Source organism: Botrytis cinerea, chromosome 5 (genome assembly GCF_000143535.2).
Source record: "Botrytis cinerea B05.10 chromosome 5, complete sequence".
NCBI classification, from domain to species: domain Eukaryota; kingdom Fungi; phylum Ascomycota; class Leotiomycetes; order Helotiales; family Sclerotiniaceae; genus Botrytis; species Botrytis cinerea.
The window spans coordinates 1,775,319-1,790,114 of NC_037314.1; the positions used below are offsets into that span (position 1 = coordinate 1,775,319).

General features: G+C 43.3%; 6 protein-coding genes across 6 annotated transcripts; 2 read left to right on the top strand and 4 right to left on the bottom strand.

The window, feature by feature from the left end:
- The first annotated feature begins 149 nt into the window (after nucleotides 1–149).
- On the top strand, nucleotides 150–1,732 carry BCIN_05g04980 (hypothetical protein). The gene is made up of 2 exons (XM_024693046.1): nucleotides 150–752; nucleotides 895–1,732. Exons 1-2 carry the CDS (start codon nucleotides 197–199, stop codon nucleotides 1,644–1,646), a joined length of 1,308 nt encoding a protein of 435 aa, XP_024548831.1. The 5' UTR covers nucleotides 150–196; the 3' UTR covers nucleotides 1,647–1,732.
- Nucleotides 1,733–2,136: 404 nt separating this feature from the next.
- Nucleotides 2,137–4,121, bottom strand: BCIN_05g04990 (hypothetical protein). The gene has a single exon (XM_001559712.2). The coding sequence runs from the start codon at nucleotides 4,058–4,060 to the stop codon at nucleotides 2,321–2,323; it is 1,740 nt and encodes a 579-aa protein (XP_001559762.2). The 5' UTR covers nucleotides 4,061–4,121; the 3' UTR covers nucleotides 2,137–2,320.
- A 189-nt stretch (nucleotides 4,122–4,310) lies between these two features.
- BCIN_05g05000 (hypothetical protein) lies at nucleotides 4,311–5,814 on the top strand. The gene has a single exon (XM_001559711.2). The coding sequence runs from the start codon at nucleotides 4,375–4,377 to the stop codon at nucleotides 5,629–5,631; it is 1,257 nt and encodes a 418-aa protein (XP_001559761.2). The 5' UTR covers nucleotides 4,311–4,374; the 3' UTR covers nucleotides 5,632–5,814.
- Nucleotides 5,815–7,789: 1,975 nt separating this feature from the next.
- BCIN_05g05010 (hypothetical protein) lies at nucleotides 7,790–9,439 on the bottom strand. Its single transcript, XM_024693047.1, has 5 exons — nucleotides 9,176–9,439; nucleotides 8,745–9,123; nucleotides 8,571–8,688; nucleotides 8,454–8,521; nucleotides 7,790–8,397 (listed from the first exon to the last, which is right to left on the bottom strand). Exons 1-5 carry the CDS (start codon nucleotides 9,344–9,346, stop codon nucleotides 8,063–8,065), a joined length of 1,071 nt encoding a protein of 356 aa, XP_024548832.1. The 5' UTR covers nucleotides 9,347–9,439; the 3' UTR covers nucleotides 7,790–8,062.
- A 1,587-nt stretch (nucleotides 9,440–11,026) lies between these two features.
- On the bottom strand, nucleotides 11,027–12,658 carry BCIN_05g05020 (hypothetical protein). The gene is made up of 5 exons (XM_024693048.1): nucleotides 12,354–12,658; nucleotides 12,162–12,288; nucleotides 11,989–12,112; nucleotides 11,481–11,920; nucleotides 11,027–11,426 (listed from the first exon to the last, which is right to left on the bottom strand). Exons 1-5 carry the CDS (start codon nucleotides 12,492–12,494, stop codon nucleotides 11,113–11,115), a joined length of 1,146 nt encoding a protein of 381 aa, XP_024548833.1. The 5' UTR covers nucleotides 12,495–12,658; the 3' UTR covers nucleotides 11,027–11,112.
- A 1,087-nt stretch (nucleotides 12,659–13,745) lies between these two features.
- Nucleotides 13,746–14,756, bottom strand: Bcpsf3. The gene is made up of 2 exons (XM_024693049.1): nucleotides 14,615–14,756; nucleotides 13,746–14,566 (listed from the first exon to the last, which is right to left on the bottom strand). The coding sequence occupies exons 1-2, from the start codon at nucleotides 14,654–14,656 to the stop codon at nucleotides 14,051–14,053; spliced, it is 558 nt and encodes a 185-aa protein (XP_024548834.1). The 5' UTR covers nucleotides 14,657–14,756; the 3' UTR covers nucleotides 13,746–14,050.
- Between the last annotated feature and the right edge of the window lie 40 nt (nucleotides 14,757–14,796).

Here is a 14,796-nt window from a genome sequence, read left to right on the forward strand (position 1 = left end):
GTCTTCCTGCCTCTTTAGAACAGTTTTATTCAACTAGGTGCTTATTTCGCAGGGAAGATTAGGGCTAGCATAGATACCCGGCTCAGAATTACTTATAATCTCGATAAATATGAGATAGCATCATCATCCCGGCATCATCCATTCACGTCGTTGCCGATACCTTCCCTCTTCACTTTCAACGAGGAAGCTCGATATAATGGAGAAACGATCTAATTTAAGGATCGACGATGATAGTACCCGAGATGCACAAGTCGACAAGACTCAAGATACTTGTTCCTCTACGTACCAAAAGCCAAAAACCTCATCTCAAAATCGTACAGATGTGGATCAAGCCAAGGTTCTTCCCGAAACCAACAGTCTCGATGAAGTTTCTGATGCAACCACTGGACTTCCCGTCATGTCTGGTTACATCCCAGACCCATACATCTTGTCTCAAATCTCTATCTGCCATTCTAAATTGTCTTCCGGAATTTCAGTCACTCAATCTGGCTTAATTCAAGATAGCTCGCTACCAACTAGCATCCAACCTTTCGAAAACTTGGCAACGTTCACACTATTTCCAAACTTTCCCTTTGAGTTACGACGAATAATATGGAAAATGACTTTTCCTGGCCCAAGAATCATTCTCATAAAGTCTATTCCGAGAAAGAGGGATCTTCGAAATACTTTCAGACGTCCAAGGGAGTATAACACGTATAAATCCAATTACACTATACTTAATACAATGCTAGTATGCAAAGAAGCTTTAGACGGTAAGATCCATTTCTTCTTTTATATCTTTATAGCGCAGATTGCTCAAGAGATGCACCGTTGTCGAAAATCTTGCTTGCAATCCAAATTAAGGTTTCCATTTTTTTTGAGAAGTTTGCTCACAGCTGCTAATCTCCTGTACAGTGATTTTAGAGGATTTTCGATTGGTGCGAGTAGGTTTTATCTGTAAGGATGTGCCGGGCCCATGCCTGCAGAAAAAGATTGCTTTTAACTTCAAAGTCGATTCGATATACATTCGTACGGAAGACGATAAAGAGAGAATGGCTGTTCTCTATTCCAGAAGGTGGCGTCCCATTTCAATGTTTCGGGATCTCTGGTCTGATCTTCGCTTTTGGAAAAATATCTCGCACCTCATACTCTCAATTCCTGGGATGTACAAAGGCACATACCATTGCAATGACTTCTTGAAATACATCAGGGACATATTCGCGCGCATGAACAGGTTGAACCGCCTAACTTTTGTTCTTGAGGACCAAACCAAGCATCTCCCGTATACAGAGAGAGATCTTGCATTAGAGTACCCAATGGATATTGACTGCGCTCTGGATTTATTCACAAAGCACCCCCGAGAAGTGTCGAAAAAGAACTTGGCGAGATTCGAGGAATGGTACAAAGAATTTTCTCCGGGCTGGGTGGGTTTTAATATGGATTATTTGAGATATCGTGCGTACCGCAATGATTGGACTTCTGCTCGCAGGCCACTGATCATCCCTGAAGATGCCATTGTCGAATTTCAAATCATAGTTCGGAGGGAGAAATCAGAAGAGTTGGTAAGAAGAAAGAAAGAATTCTATGCACTGAAGAGACAAATTGCTGAAGAGGAAGGTATTTCAGTGTATGAAGTTTGCTATCGGGGGCCTGATGGGGACAATTAGATGATTTTATGGATCAGTTGAACGTCTGGAGCTTTACGGTGGTTACTAGCAAGGTTGATTAGTTTGCTCCTCTCAATTAAATTTCATTTCACTTGTCATGCCAACAATAATTCCATAATATTCCAACTCTATCACGTAGTAAATTTATGATGTTTGGCTTGAAGTGTTGAAGAATAGCCCGCGCAATAGTGACATGTTATCCAACATTAATCACTATCTTTACGGAGGTGTGAACATTAAAATTAAATGGATCAAACTGTTTTGGTACATTGTGAATTTGTGTTTATCATGATTCGTAGCCTAGAATTCGAACTACACAACAATCTCCATCATCATTTACATTCGCTAAGCGAGATACACCGAACAAAAATCGTGTTTGCGAAAAGCTATCTAACCTTATATCCCTATGTGTAATAATGCAGTTCTTGTTTGGAACTCACGTATCATCATAGCATCATCTTGTAGTACTTATTAGACATGAATTTCAAAATGAAGGTTTCTCTATATTCAGTGATATCTTTGGAGCTGAAGTCCCAAATAATAATTAACCAGGCTTCTTAGTAGAGACGTACAACTTCGGATAAAGAATTTTCGACCATAATTGAAACACAGCTCGAAACTCTCCAAGATGTAACATCACTCAAACACCTCCACCTCCTGAGAACGCCTCCCATTCATCTCACGATTCTCTCCTCCCCCTCTCCCTTTTTAAAATCCTTCAAAAACCTCCCCCAAACAGCCCCTTTTCCGCTCTCCCCCACAGCCACACTCCAAAGTACTCTCGCAGCACCATCATCCCATCCAATTGGACACCCATCCCACCCACCATTCCTCTTCCTATTCTCAATCACTTCTTTGGCTGCACTCAAATATCCGGGATCCACACTATTCATGGCTACTTTTCGATCTCGCCATGCTGCTGCTGCTTCGGTTTCTGTCAGCATATTGAGTGCGGCTTTCGTGAGATTCGTGTGGACATGATACCCATTTTTGTGACGGTTAGTGGGCGTAGACTCAAACACTCCTTCGCGAGCTGAGACGTTGATTATGTGGGCTAGAGGCTTGATGAGTCGATCATTCGCTACTGGATGTGGACGGGAAGTACCCATGAGAGGAAGAAGCTCGCGGATCAGGATTAGGGGGACGAATGTATTGACGGAATGCGCGGAAATGACGTCTTCATATGGTATTTCGTGTAAGCTTTGAACCCAAGAGGTCTTGGAATCTTCCATCATTGTTGGGATTGAAGTGATGTTTTCTGTTCGTCCGATTATTCCGGCCTCTTCGGTAGACATCTCGTTGAGACGCTTTTGTTCTGTATCGAACGCTAAAAGATTCAAACTTTGAACACCGCCTCTGATCCGAGCATTGTAATTGGTTTCAAGAAGTAGGCTGCCAGAATTATTATCCTCGAGTCGTAGCTGATTCTCCCATTCAATGGCTCGTCTTTCCTCTTTCACCGAGTCTGTCCAGGTTTGAGCTGCATTATTTATAAGGATGTCAAGTCTTGGTGTGCTATCTACACTCCAATGCCTTAGTACCTGCTTAATTCCAGAAATCAAATGGAAGACGTCGTTCGCTGCTCTGAAGTCGGCTCCTAGGACTCTCAGCCGCTTGACCCATTTTTCCGAATCGCTCTCCGCTAAATATCTCACCGCTGCGTCTCGTGGGTATCTAGATGACACTATTACTCGAGCACCACATCTAAGGAGTCGTAATGCGGTATAGAAGCCAAGGTTAATTCGACCTCCTGTTACCAATGCCGTTTTACCGTCCAGATTCAGGGCTTCGGGCAGTGAAATATTACTTGATGCGAGATTGAAACTTCCGCAGGGCTTGCAAAGAGCGGGATATTGTGGATGAGGATTCGTAATCAGAAGGTGACAGAGGTAGCATTTTTTTTCTATCCTTCTCCTCTTTGCTACATTTTCGCTCGCCGTGGAAAATGGGCTCCGCAGACGCTGGTTTAACACTTGTACTACACTGTTTAATGGTGTCTTTCCGTCAATACGACTGCCATCCTGACTCTTGACATAGAAGTCAAGTACTCTAAGTGCAGTCTCAACATCTTCTATCGAAGGTGGATTCTCAGCAGCACCGCCTAGAGCATCCGGAAGACTTCCATGCCTAGATTGAGGGGTCATTTGATGTAGGTAGGCTTGAATCCCCTGTATTATGCCAGTATACAAAGCCGCTCCTATAGAATACGAGTACCGAGCCGGCGCATTTTTAGGATATAGCTCTTTTGCTATTTGTTCACCCAAGGGAGATTTGACGTGAGGAAGGTAGAGAGCCAAAAGACTAGGAAGCCCTTGCGTTTGGCATAACTCTTGATCTTGTCGAATTTGTTGAGCTATCGAAGAAGGGGTGTGATTTTTGATATAGCTCTGGCATGATTCTTCAGTGTTCAACATAGCTACTAGAATTGGTTCACGTCGAGAGATTTTGTGACTGCTTTTTTTTTTGGATTTATCCTTTGGATTACTCACAAAGCCCTATAGGTGGGGGTTTTTAAGCTTATTTACGGCGCAGAAGATCGGCCATTTCAGGGGTTCAGCGAGCCAAGGCCACTAATGCACCCATCGTGCTGGGCACTGTAAATAAGCAGAAATCCTCCAAATTCGTGACTCATTTGAATTCTGCACAAAGGACAACAAAACCGCAGTATCACCCTCGATTATAGTAACTATATCCCAAATCGACAGCATTCTTTCCAATCCGGTACATAATGGACTCCAATGCTTGGCCTATTCCATGGCCACGGGAACTTCCGGTCGTGGTTCGGAGCTTGCAAAAGCTACCGCGAGAGATAGTCCACCAAGTTTTGAGCGATTTACCATTCATCAAGATACTATCGCTTCTCTCTTGGAAACTACCATACATCGATGAATGTGTTCTTTCTCACATAGTCTATGGACGATTATTCAGCTCACAAGGTGAAATATCGCATGCGGTGAACCACTACACACTCTACCGCGAGATGTGCTGGTTTCACCGCTGGCCTCCTGCAGACGCAGACTCTTTGTTCGCAAGATCGCCCCAGATGCTCTTGAGTGACTGGAGAAACTTGGATTACATGATCAAAGAAATGAGATGCCTGATTAGAGCTGGCTTGAACATAGACTATCGTTATCTCGATCTTTTCGTCAAGTATGGAAGACCTCGTCCACGCAACATAGACATTAACTTTGATGGGCTTGGATCTTCTCTCAATTTGAAGAATTGCTGGGACTATTGGAATTGGGTCAAGGATGCGAAGATGCAGCTTAATGAACGGAAATCCGAACAGATCAAATTTTCGGCGCGCTTGATTGAAAAATATCCACGAATTCTTAAAAGATCACTTGATCCATCTCAGGGGGCTCCTCGGCCCAACACTACTCATCTTGTGGTTCAGCTTGATAGACTAGCGATGAAAAATCTTAACAGCAGAAAGTTGCTTCACTATCGGGGCTCTAATCAACGCCTGCACAAGTCGGGCAGATATGTTATTGAACTAGTACCATATGATCGATACCTTCGGTTACTTCTTGATACGGTAGCCAAGTATCCACTCGATGTCGAAGTTACTGGTCTTGAGGAAACTCTAGCCAACGTCTCCTTACATAATGGCGGCAAAGGAGCATTTTTAGAAAATGCCGAGTCGGCAACTATGACTGAAACGCAACCTAATGATTTCAAGTACCCAGAAGACATTGCCGATAGTTTAAGAACAGTGTTAAAGGGTCTGATGTATAAATACACAGAGCCGCAATTGACCAGACCTCGAGTGCAATGGGAACCACTAAGAGATGTCGATTCGTCGGAGAAGTGGCCAAGGTTCTTTGTTGATAAGAAGGAAAATGAACGTCCACACTTCGAGTATGCAAGGGAAAATGATGGGACAAAACCTTGCGATGACAGAGAGTATGAATGGATTGCAGCTTTTGCCAAGGTAGTCACATGGATAGAACTAAACATTGAGCCGGTAAAGGAAGGTTTCTAAATCTTCATCGATTGGGAATGTACGTATTACCCATGGCAGTCAGTCTGAAGCAGTCTGGAAAAGGTCTTACTCATGCTTTTGCGAGGGAAAACATTTTTGTTAAATTCTCAGAGTCATTCTACCATGATCGTGGAAAGCGGATCACCGTATACAAGAGAACAATTTTCAATCATCTGCTGCTTAATTTCTATCGAATTTCGAAAGTTGAATGTTCATTCCATTGAACTGTCTCGCTAAACAAAGACACGGAAATGGAACCCAGGTAGCTTGGTCTGTTGATTTGTTTGTTTGATTTGTTTGATTTGCTTGATTCTTTCAAATCAAGCTCATTATGAACAAAAAAAGCAATTCTACGACTTGAGAGTAACCCCCAGAAAACACTGACTTTCTTGAAAAGTAAAGCTCATCGGCAAATTGCTGATTGGAATGAATCTTAGGCGGCCCCAGAATGCTAGTCCATCGTGACAGGACCAATGTACTGACTTGATGGTTCCGAGTTCATTAAATAGTTTATGCATCCAAGTGTAGCCGCAATTTCTTATAATATTTTTCGGCCTCTTCACGGCTTTCATGGTTGACAAACAAAACTGGTGGTGTTGGTGCACCCAAGCCACAAGATATATCTGTTGGATGAACATCCATTGCGAGTTGGCGCACCTGTGAACAAGCTAGACCCCAAATCGCCAATCTTAATTCGATGATGAGCCGAGGAAATGGTTCGAATGTACCAAGCGCTTCTCTAACATAGTATCCAAGCTTGTACTGGTATTATTCTCGGGGAAAGATTTGAGCGTGCTGGCTACTTGTTGTGTGTCGGTCTCAGAGCTTGTCTCATCCTCATTGGTGTATGGTATGGGGTTATTATTCTCTTGTTGCAAAATGGAAATGACCAATTGTTCTATACCGGAATTTGAGTCATCGAGTGGCCCATCCGTCATTTCACTGGGATCCGACATCGTATTCGGTGATATATCTGGGAAGCTTTGTTGTTGTAGCCTTTTCAAATAAGCCAAGGTTGAGGTTCAAGGTGGTGGTAGTATGATAACTGAATGGAAGACAGATATCTATATAGGAATAAAAGCAGAGAAATCAGCTATGGTTATGTTGATAGTTAAGATGACGCCAATTATTTGTATGAGAAGGATGCGGATGATGTGGCACCTATGACGCTGAGTCCTAAATGTCAAGTTGGATTCTGTCTTAAAGGGCTAGCTATGTACAAGAAGTGGTAGGTTTCATATTCGTTTTTGATTATAATACAATAGCCATTGAATTGAAGCCATTCGCTGCGTTAACACCACAATAATAAAGTAGGTAGAGATGCGGGGTAAGAGTTCAATCATTTGAAAGATACAAGTTAACGAAGCTATTGACTTGAACCGACTGTAGCATTCACTCGAATCTTGGACTTGGACTTTCTTCAAGAGATTGCAATATTCCCATTGTAACAGACTATACAGAAATTGATCAGCTAATTCTAGAAGGAGCTTTCATTTGGAATTGAAGCATAAAACATTGCGGCAGAACAATGAAATTCCGAACACATTCTGGATTTCGAAACGTCGCATCTACATTCTTTCATTAATCCAGCCTATTTCAATAGCCCATTCCCTATCATCAAGATAAAACCCCCAAAATTCTACACAATCAATTTCGAAGAATCGTGCCTTGAACCTGCGACCGCCCTGTCATTTCGAAGATGTCGTCCCTAGAACACCCGTCTATCTATCGATTCGAAATACTTCCCACAAGCCAGAAGTCTCCACCACTATTCTCTCATATCCACCACCCGCTTCAGGAAACATGGAAGCAGTCTGAACTAGATCTGGGATGGAAGTGGTGGATTTCATATCCATTCACGGTTGTGAACAGACGAGAGGAGTTAAACAAACAGATCAGAGAAAAGCTAGTGCAGGAATTCATGGCAACTATCTGTGAAACGTGGAACGATGCCAGATTATCGACTAGAAAGTTTGCTTTGCAGAGTTTGTCAAGTCTTGGAGAAAGAAAAAGTGCTTTGGAGGATTGGCTGGAGCCCAGGAGACCGAAAGTGCGTCAGTGTAGAAAGAAGACGGAATGATATTTTAGGGGATTCGGTATTGACCGCAGGATAATTTTTGAAACATCAACCTCTTTGAAGATGCTAAATGTATGGAAATGTTTCAGGTGATGATATTTTGGGTGAAAACATTAGAAAATAAACTATGAATATAACCCATCCACTCTAAGTGGCTTCTAAAAGGCATTGGTATCTCTTAAAAAAACAAGGGTATCTAAGCCCAACTCCATCTACATCAGATATACCAACACCCAGGGTACGCCGTGAACTCCGTTTCCAGTAGTAACTCTAATCATCAATATAAACAGGTAGTAATACAATCAAGAATGAAACTCGTGAAGATCTTCTCTTTCTTGTACCACATCTCCACATCTATGCCATAGAATCCCCTGGTCGAATCCTCATACTATGAATTTCTATGTCCGTTGTCCGCTGTATGTATTTATCCCCATGTATATTTTGCGGATTAACATTATCAGATGAACTGTTCGTATCCAAACTTTGTTTCATATACGACATTCGACTTTTCCTACGAGTTGGCAATGAGCTGAGATGGCTGTTGTAGCTATTGTCGGGACTACCGTATGACCCAGGAGTCTTGCCGCTGACATATAAGTCCCAGTATGGTTTGAGTGGAGGAATACTTCCACAAACGATAATAACAAAAAGTTCCGAACCGCTCCATACGAGCAAGTCGTAGGTTTTCCCTGGTTTTTGTTAGTGATTTGTTGTGTTACTACCGAAATATATTGGGTAAGCTTACAAGTAAGATCGGAGTGGGCGTTTAGTGAGCCCAGGAATGTTGTTTTGACAATACAGCAAACAGCAGCACTGGTGTTGTTAGTGCTTATTCTCTCAAATTGAAAGAGAGTTGACTTACATAAGTCCAAGGCCCAAAAGTATAGTCAAATTGACACGCTTTTTCATACCCATGTTGAGATTCATGATGATACTGGCAGGCACGATTGCGAGTACAATGTCCGCGAGACAGTTCTCAGCTAATACACCTCGTCAGCGAAATTTGCTTGGTTGATAGAGACTTTGCAATACGAACCTGCAGTAAACATCGCGAATCGAGATTGAACATTAGGATCCCAGCATGTGTGTGGAATACTCGAGTCCCATAATGCTCTAGGCGGGCTGCATTGCACGTAAGTGAAGATACAATCTAGCCCATTAATCACAGCAGTGAGCCCCATAGCTCCATAGACAAGCCATTTACGCCAAGCGGTTGTATCGCCGCTCATGATTCGAAGAACAAGAAATCCCACTGCAGCTTTTCCAGTGATAAAGGCGAAGACAATGACCACTTGGATTATGTAGTTGAACTTTGCGGCTTTCATTGTTTGCTCTAAATCGAGGTAATATAGATGTCGAAATCCTCCAAGTTTCCATTCGTGTGTCATGAGACCGCCATATGTTATAAAAAGACACTACCATTAAGTTAGAACAATATCATATGAATCTCGAAAGAGATATACTTACCAAAGTAACAAGCATGGCCCAATCATCCCTCCCAAGTCCTTTGATCATGATTCTAGCATAGAATCTTGCCATGACAACCACGAAAGCAAATGCAATCTGGGTCAAAACGATTATAGAAGCCGTTATTCCCCTGTCAACGTCTCCACCTGCTGGTACTTCTGTGCCGGGCATGTTGACGCAATGGATTTATAGGCCGATATAAACTCGATATGAAACAATTGAGCGTCAAATAGCAGATCAAACAAACTTAATCAAAAACAAACCCAACGATCATGATTCATGTTCGATGTTAACGGGATAGATTGTCTATTAAACTACTTGAGTATCTTTCTTGGTTGAACCCCCGCATTGATATCGATATCCTATCGTAAGCATTGCCATGACTTACAGCTGATCCACTTTTGTACTGGCGTCGCATGGCGACAAGGGTAGAAGAAAATCATTTGAAGGATCTTTGCACAATCACTTTCGCTGATAGATCCCATTCCTGGAGCCTAACACCGCGGTAAGAAGCGAATTGAAAGGGGGGGGGGGGGTTGCAGTTGCTGTGCTGGCAACACCGATACACGACATGCTATGACTACTAGCTCTCTGCAGGCGTTGTTCTTTGCGTTGTTCTCGTGGAGGAAAAAAGATATACTTACTACTGAGACTCGGGCCCATGGTACAATTGACTTTGTACTGGAATATCCCGTGCGCCCCAGCCCAGCCGTTGTTACATTGTCAATGAGACTGAATGCACGATTGATTTGATAGGTGATTGCTCGTAAATCTACGTAAAGCACCTGCAGAAGCAAAGATAATATGTGACCGAAAGTCCGAAAGAAGAAGCCGGAGAGTGACACCAAGCACGGGGATTGTCCTATGCTGGGCATCCTGAATTCCTTCCAAAGTCCTGTACGGACTACGTATCGAAGCATAGATATATATTCCTAGCAATTTAGTGTCCGTCGTAACGCTGTGGAAATGATTTGTTACTGTCACACACCTCGATCTGACTGAATGCTTTGTAAATGCCGTAGTATCATTAGCAATTGCACAAGACTGTGAGAGGATCTTGCTAGGGCTTTCACACATACCTTGGAATTCCGACAATAATGTAACCTTAAAATAGAACTGTGCGATGCGGCCAATCCAATGCTGTGTGAAGATCCCCTGTTGCCATGCATCGCTTCTGCCCACCCATGCAGCCATAGATTCAAACGTGGGGGCGTACTAGTAAGCAAATTGGCCAGAATGTCATAGATGGGAGTTTTCGCACATGGCACGCCTTTTGGAAAGTCTCACATCGCACTGTGAAATACACAACCAAGTCGGGAATCACTCTAATCAACCTCGACGGCGCTACAACTTTAGATCAATATTGCAACGAGGAGCCCGTGGTCAGTGCGTACTGTCACTTACCATATCCGTCACTATTCACTATTTGAATCCGTGCATGGACGCTTGGACGCGGTTCACCGTTGGACCTATGACAGGCCAGGCGAGCCAGGGTCGTGGCAAAAGGTGTGAACACCCCGCTTAGTAGATGCCAGATGGTCGAAGAAGTCTAATAACCGGATTCTTGGGATATTTAGTAGTCATTGACCTGCGCATCACGGATGTCTTAGATGCCTCACGTCAACTAGCGGCAATGCCACATTGTTGTCGGTCAGAAATTTCGAAGATTTGACATCGGCTGCGAACCGCCCAAATTAGCACAGCCTTTAGCGCACGAACGACATGTGGAGACTTATCGAGTGGAATTCGCGGAGATAAAATACATATTTGGCACTAGACTATTGCGAAAATTTGGGACAAACGCAATCTCAAAATCAATAAAAAGTCAATTGCAATTTGCCATTGATTCCGTGTAGGTAATTTGAGGCCTGGCTATGTTCTCATCACATCTGGAAGTATTAACCCTAGATCTAGACCATATTTTGCGAGCCTCGGAATCAGACTGGAACTGCCACGATGATGCTATCTCCGAGAGAATCGGTGTATTTGACGATTTTCTTTGCTTGAAGGCCAGCAGATACTAAAAGAGCATGCCATTCTCCTTCAGTTCTCTCAGTTGATGCGAGGGCAGTCATCATCACCAAGTCAATCTGGGTTGCATGCCAGTGGGCGCCTGTCTCGGGGATAACCATCTCATCAATCAAAATGGCTGAATCTGGACCCATTGCATCTTTCAAATGCTTCAAAATGATGCGACATTTCTCATCGGAGTAGTCATGAAGGATGTTGCGCATGTAGTAGTATTTCGCACCTGAAATAGTTGTTAGCATGTAACCACAATGTCACTGGGAGAATTTCGACAGACCTGTGACTGTTTGAGGTGTGAAAAAGTCATGAACTTCGAGCTCCACATCCTTCATTGGAAGTGCGTTCTTAATAGCATGATCAAGCTCCTGCAAAATTACGCGACCAAGGACATTGGGCTTCTCCGTTCTCAACTCTAAACACATATGACCAAAACCACCGCCGACATCAACAAATACAGGCTCCTTAGGATTCCAGTCTCTGGTCTCTTCTTCGATTGGGTACTTGGAGAGCCAAGTCGGCATCTCACCACGTTGGCCTACCATAAAGTCTGCAAAGTAGTTGATTAGTCTAGGATGTTTTTGAACCCAGTAGAAGTACGGAGTTTCAGTTTTGAAGGCGATCTGAGCAGGTGCACAAGTGTCATCTGTGATGTTCCGATATTTTCTCTCTGCCAAATAGTCAGGCGTAACTTGTAGTGTAGGACCAAGCGAATGAAAGCTGTGAATGTTATAGTCAGTAAGGAATGTATCCAAAAGTCTTCAGGCCTGTGCGAAGGGGTCACTTACTAGTGACCAACACCGCCTTTGTAGCCCTTTTGAGCCAAAGCTTCGGTGACTTTGGTGGCCTCAAAAGTGTTTTTGCCAGTCTCTCGAATCATTCTTACGGAGGCAAGATACCGGAGCAAACGAACTAGTTACTGTGTGAGACGGTCGAATTTGAAGCTGAGGATTGAACTCACCTAAGAAGGCCGGATCTGAGTCAGTTTCTTTTGCTAGCTGCTCAACAGTCATTGGCTCCTTCTTTGCAGCCATGATTTCAAAGAGCTTCATATCACAACCAATCTGAGCGCCTGTCAATTGAAATTGCTAGCACAGTTTGAGTTAGCGAAAGGCACGTTTGTTCTTGTAATAAAAGTCAAAATGATCCGTACCAGATACATGATGCGTTGCATAGAGTCCCATGGAGTTTCCAATTCAATAGAAAGATCTCTAAGATCGTCGATTATCTTCTTTCGCCCTGCTTCATCGGCGTTTGCAGCCGTGGCCTTCACGTGGGTGATAAGAGCATCCATTTTGATGTTAGTATTACAGTTGAAGTTGAAGTTGAAGTCGTCTTAGGTCTAGTCGTGAAGTAAAGAGTTTTGTTGGGATGGATATTTTAAGACTGTTCATGGGGTCTGTTTTACGAGCACATGAGGATATAAAAGCCACAAGCCGACTGCTCCTTCTTTAGAACATAATTGAATGTTCGTTCAAAAAAAAGTACAGCTGTCACTCACCTGACATATAGCCAGTGAATGGTTGACCACAGGAACTGCCGTACTACGACTTTCGCCAATCAATGAGAAATCAGGGGAAGTGGCGCAGCGGGGTTATTCGATAGAATTATTCACATTCAAGACATCTGCTATTAATTCGCCGCATATAGGTAATCACCGCACCCTCTTTCGATACCTACTTTTTGTGATACATAAATCTGAAACTCTTCTTCTTTGCTACCAAGTTAGAACAGTATATTGATATCGTAATACGAGAGTGTGCATCAGAATCACAAAGCCCATAGTAATTCCAAGCAAGCAGCTTACCTATCCGCCTAGACACCGGCAAGTGTGGTGATGATTCCGAATCCAAACTGACATGATTTTCTGTAATCAAATTCGTAAGCGAGGTTCTAGATTCGACATAGCCTTTTGAAATCATTCAAAGGTTCAAATGACATACAACATATACGACGCCCAACCTTCAGCGTTGCATTACTATTGGTGTTCAGAGTATTATGAACAAGCTGCAGGAGACCCTGGTCACACGTGAGTTACACAAGTTTTCAGCCTCCGGGGAAGGGCATGTATTTGTCTTTTTGATAATACTACGCTATTGTCTACCCCGGAATAGGATTTTCCGATAAAAATACATTTTCGTTTTCCCGTGGCTCGAACTTGGTACAGGTCTTATAGGTAACAGTACAGTGAGATTCCCAGAACGAGTAAACTTTTCCGCAGGATCGATTGCGAATGCAGTGGTTATTTTCGATGTACCACGAGTATGAGGTCAGCTACCACATGGGAGATGTACAAACAGGATACGAATAGACTTTGAGTAGGATCCATACCGGCAGGTGGTAACTCAATAAATGGGTCACGATCCTTCATCCGAGCAACTGCAAGTGATTCGATCGCGCACCCTTGGACGGTAGTGGTGAATGTCGTCGTGGCATTCTCATCCTTAGGGTGACTTGACAAGACCTGTACACCCGGATCGACACTGAAATCCACCCTGATCTAGTACTATCCCAAATACTTGCGTGCGAAGAATTTGAGTTATACTGTTTATTTGGGCAGAAAGACTGGGTCAATCATCTTCGATCTCACATGCAATGCAAAGGGGTTTCATCAGATCGCTCTGTCGCTGTGTGCAAACGTAAAATCGATCAATGTTAGATCAACAATGAATTCCAAAAGAAGTAATCATTGATTTTCGTCAAATCAATCATGTAATGGGTATCTCAAATAGCCAAGACTTCCAACCCAGATAACGCCGTAAGGTTTGACCGTGTGGTATCCATCTCTGCAAGTATGTCGGATTGATGAATCCACCACTGTTTGTTCGCCGACATTTTTCTCGCTTTGGACTACCCCTTTTTCACCTCGCCCATCCATTTCCCCATTGCTTTGGACCCCTCGTGTGCTGCCTTGAATAATCCGCGCTCCGCCTCGTCCAAGCCTCTCAAGAACTCCACGCCTTCTCCCCCGCCTCTACCATTACTCTGTCCTACACTTCCACTCCCCGCATGATCGCTAATTTCACCAGCTCTTGTCCTCCAACTCTCCATCAATACATCGCAAACCTCTTCCTCTTCGAATAACTCCAAAACTCTCACACCCAATCCATAAAAGTTCTGTGCCAAATTGCGTAAGTCGACACTCTTAGGATCGGCTTTTAGTGCATTGAGAACGCGAGGCGCAAGACAAGCAGGTAGATCAAGGGTGACGAGAGATTTTTGGGAAGATGGAGAGGAGGAAACGGCAAGTAATTCGGCAAGCCATAGAGGAAGATCGACGCGCGTGTGTTTTTTCAAGGGGGTAGCAGCATTGTTGTCGAGATAACCTAGAGAGGGAACATCAAGCTCGAATGTGCATGGGATTTTCTGATATATATTAATACAATGAATCTGATTGGAAGGAGGGGTAAATACTTGAGCATCAGTGAGGATCGCGTCAATATCGTAATAGGACATTATCAAAAGCCACAGATTTGCGGCAAATAGCTTATGCTTCACCTAGCCTGCATAATATTATAAGTTTCAATATTCAAAGATATATTGGGCGAAAGAGTGCGCGACGATGAACTTGTTTGATATCGGCTCTGTGCCATTAT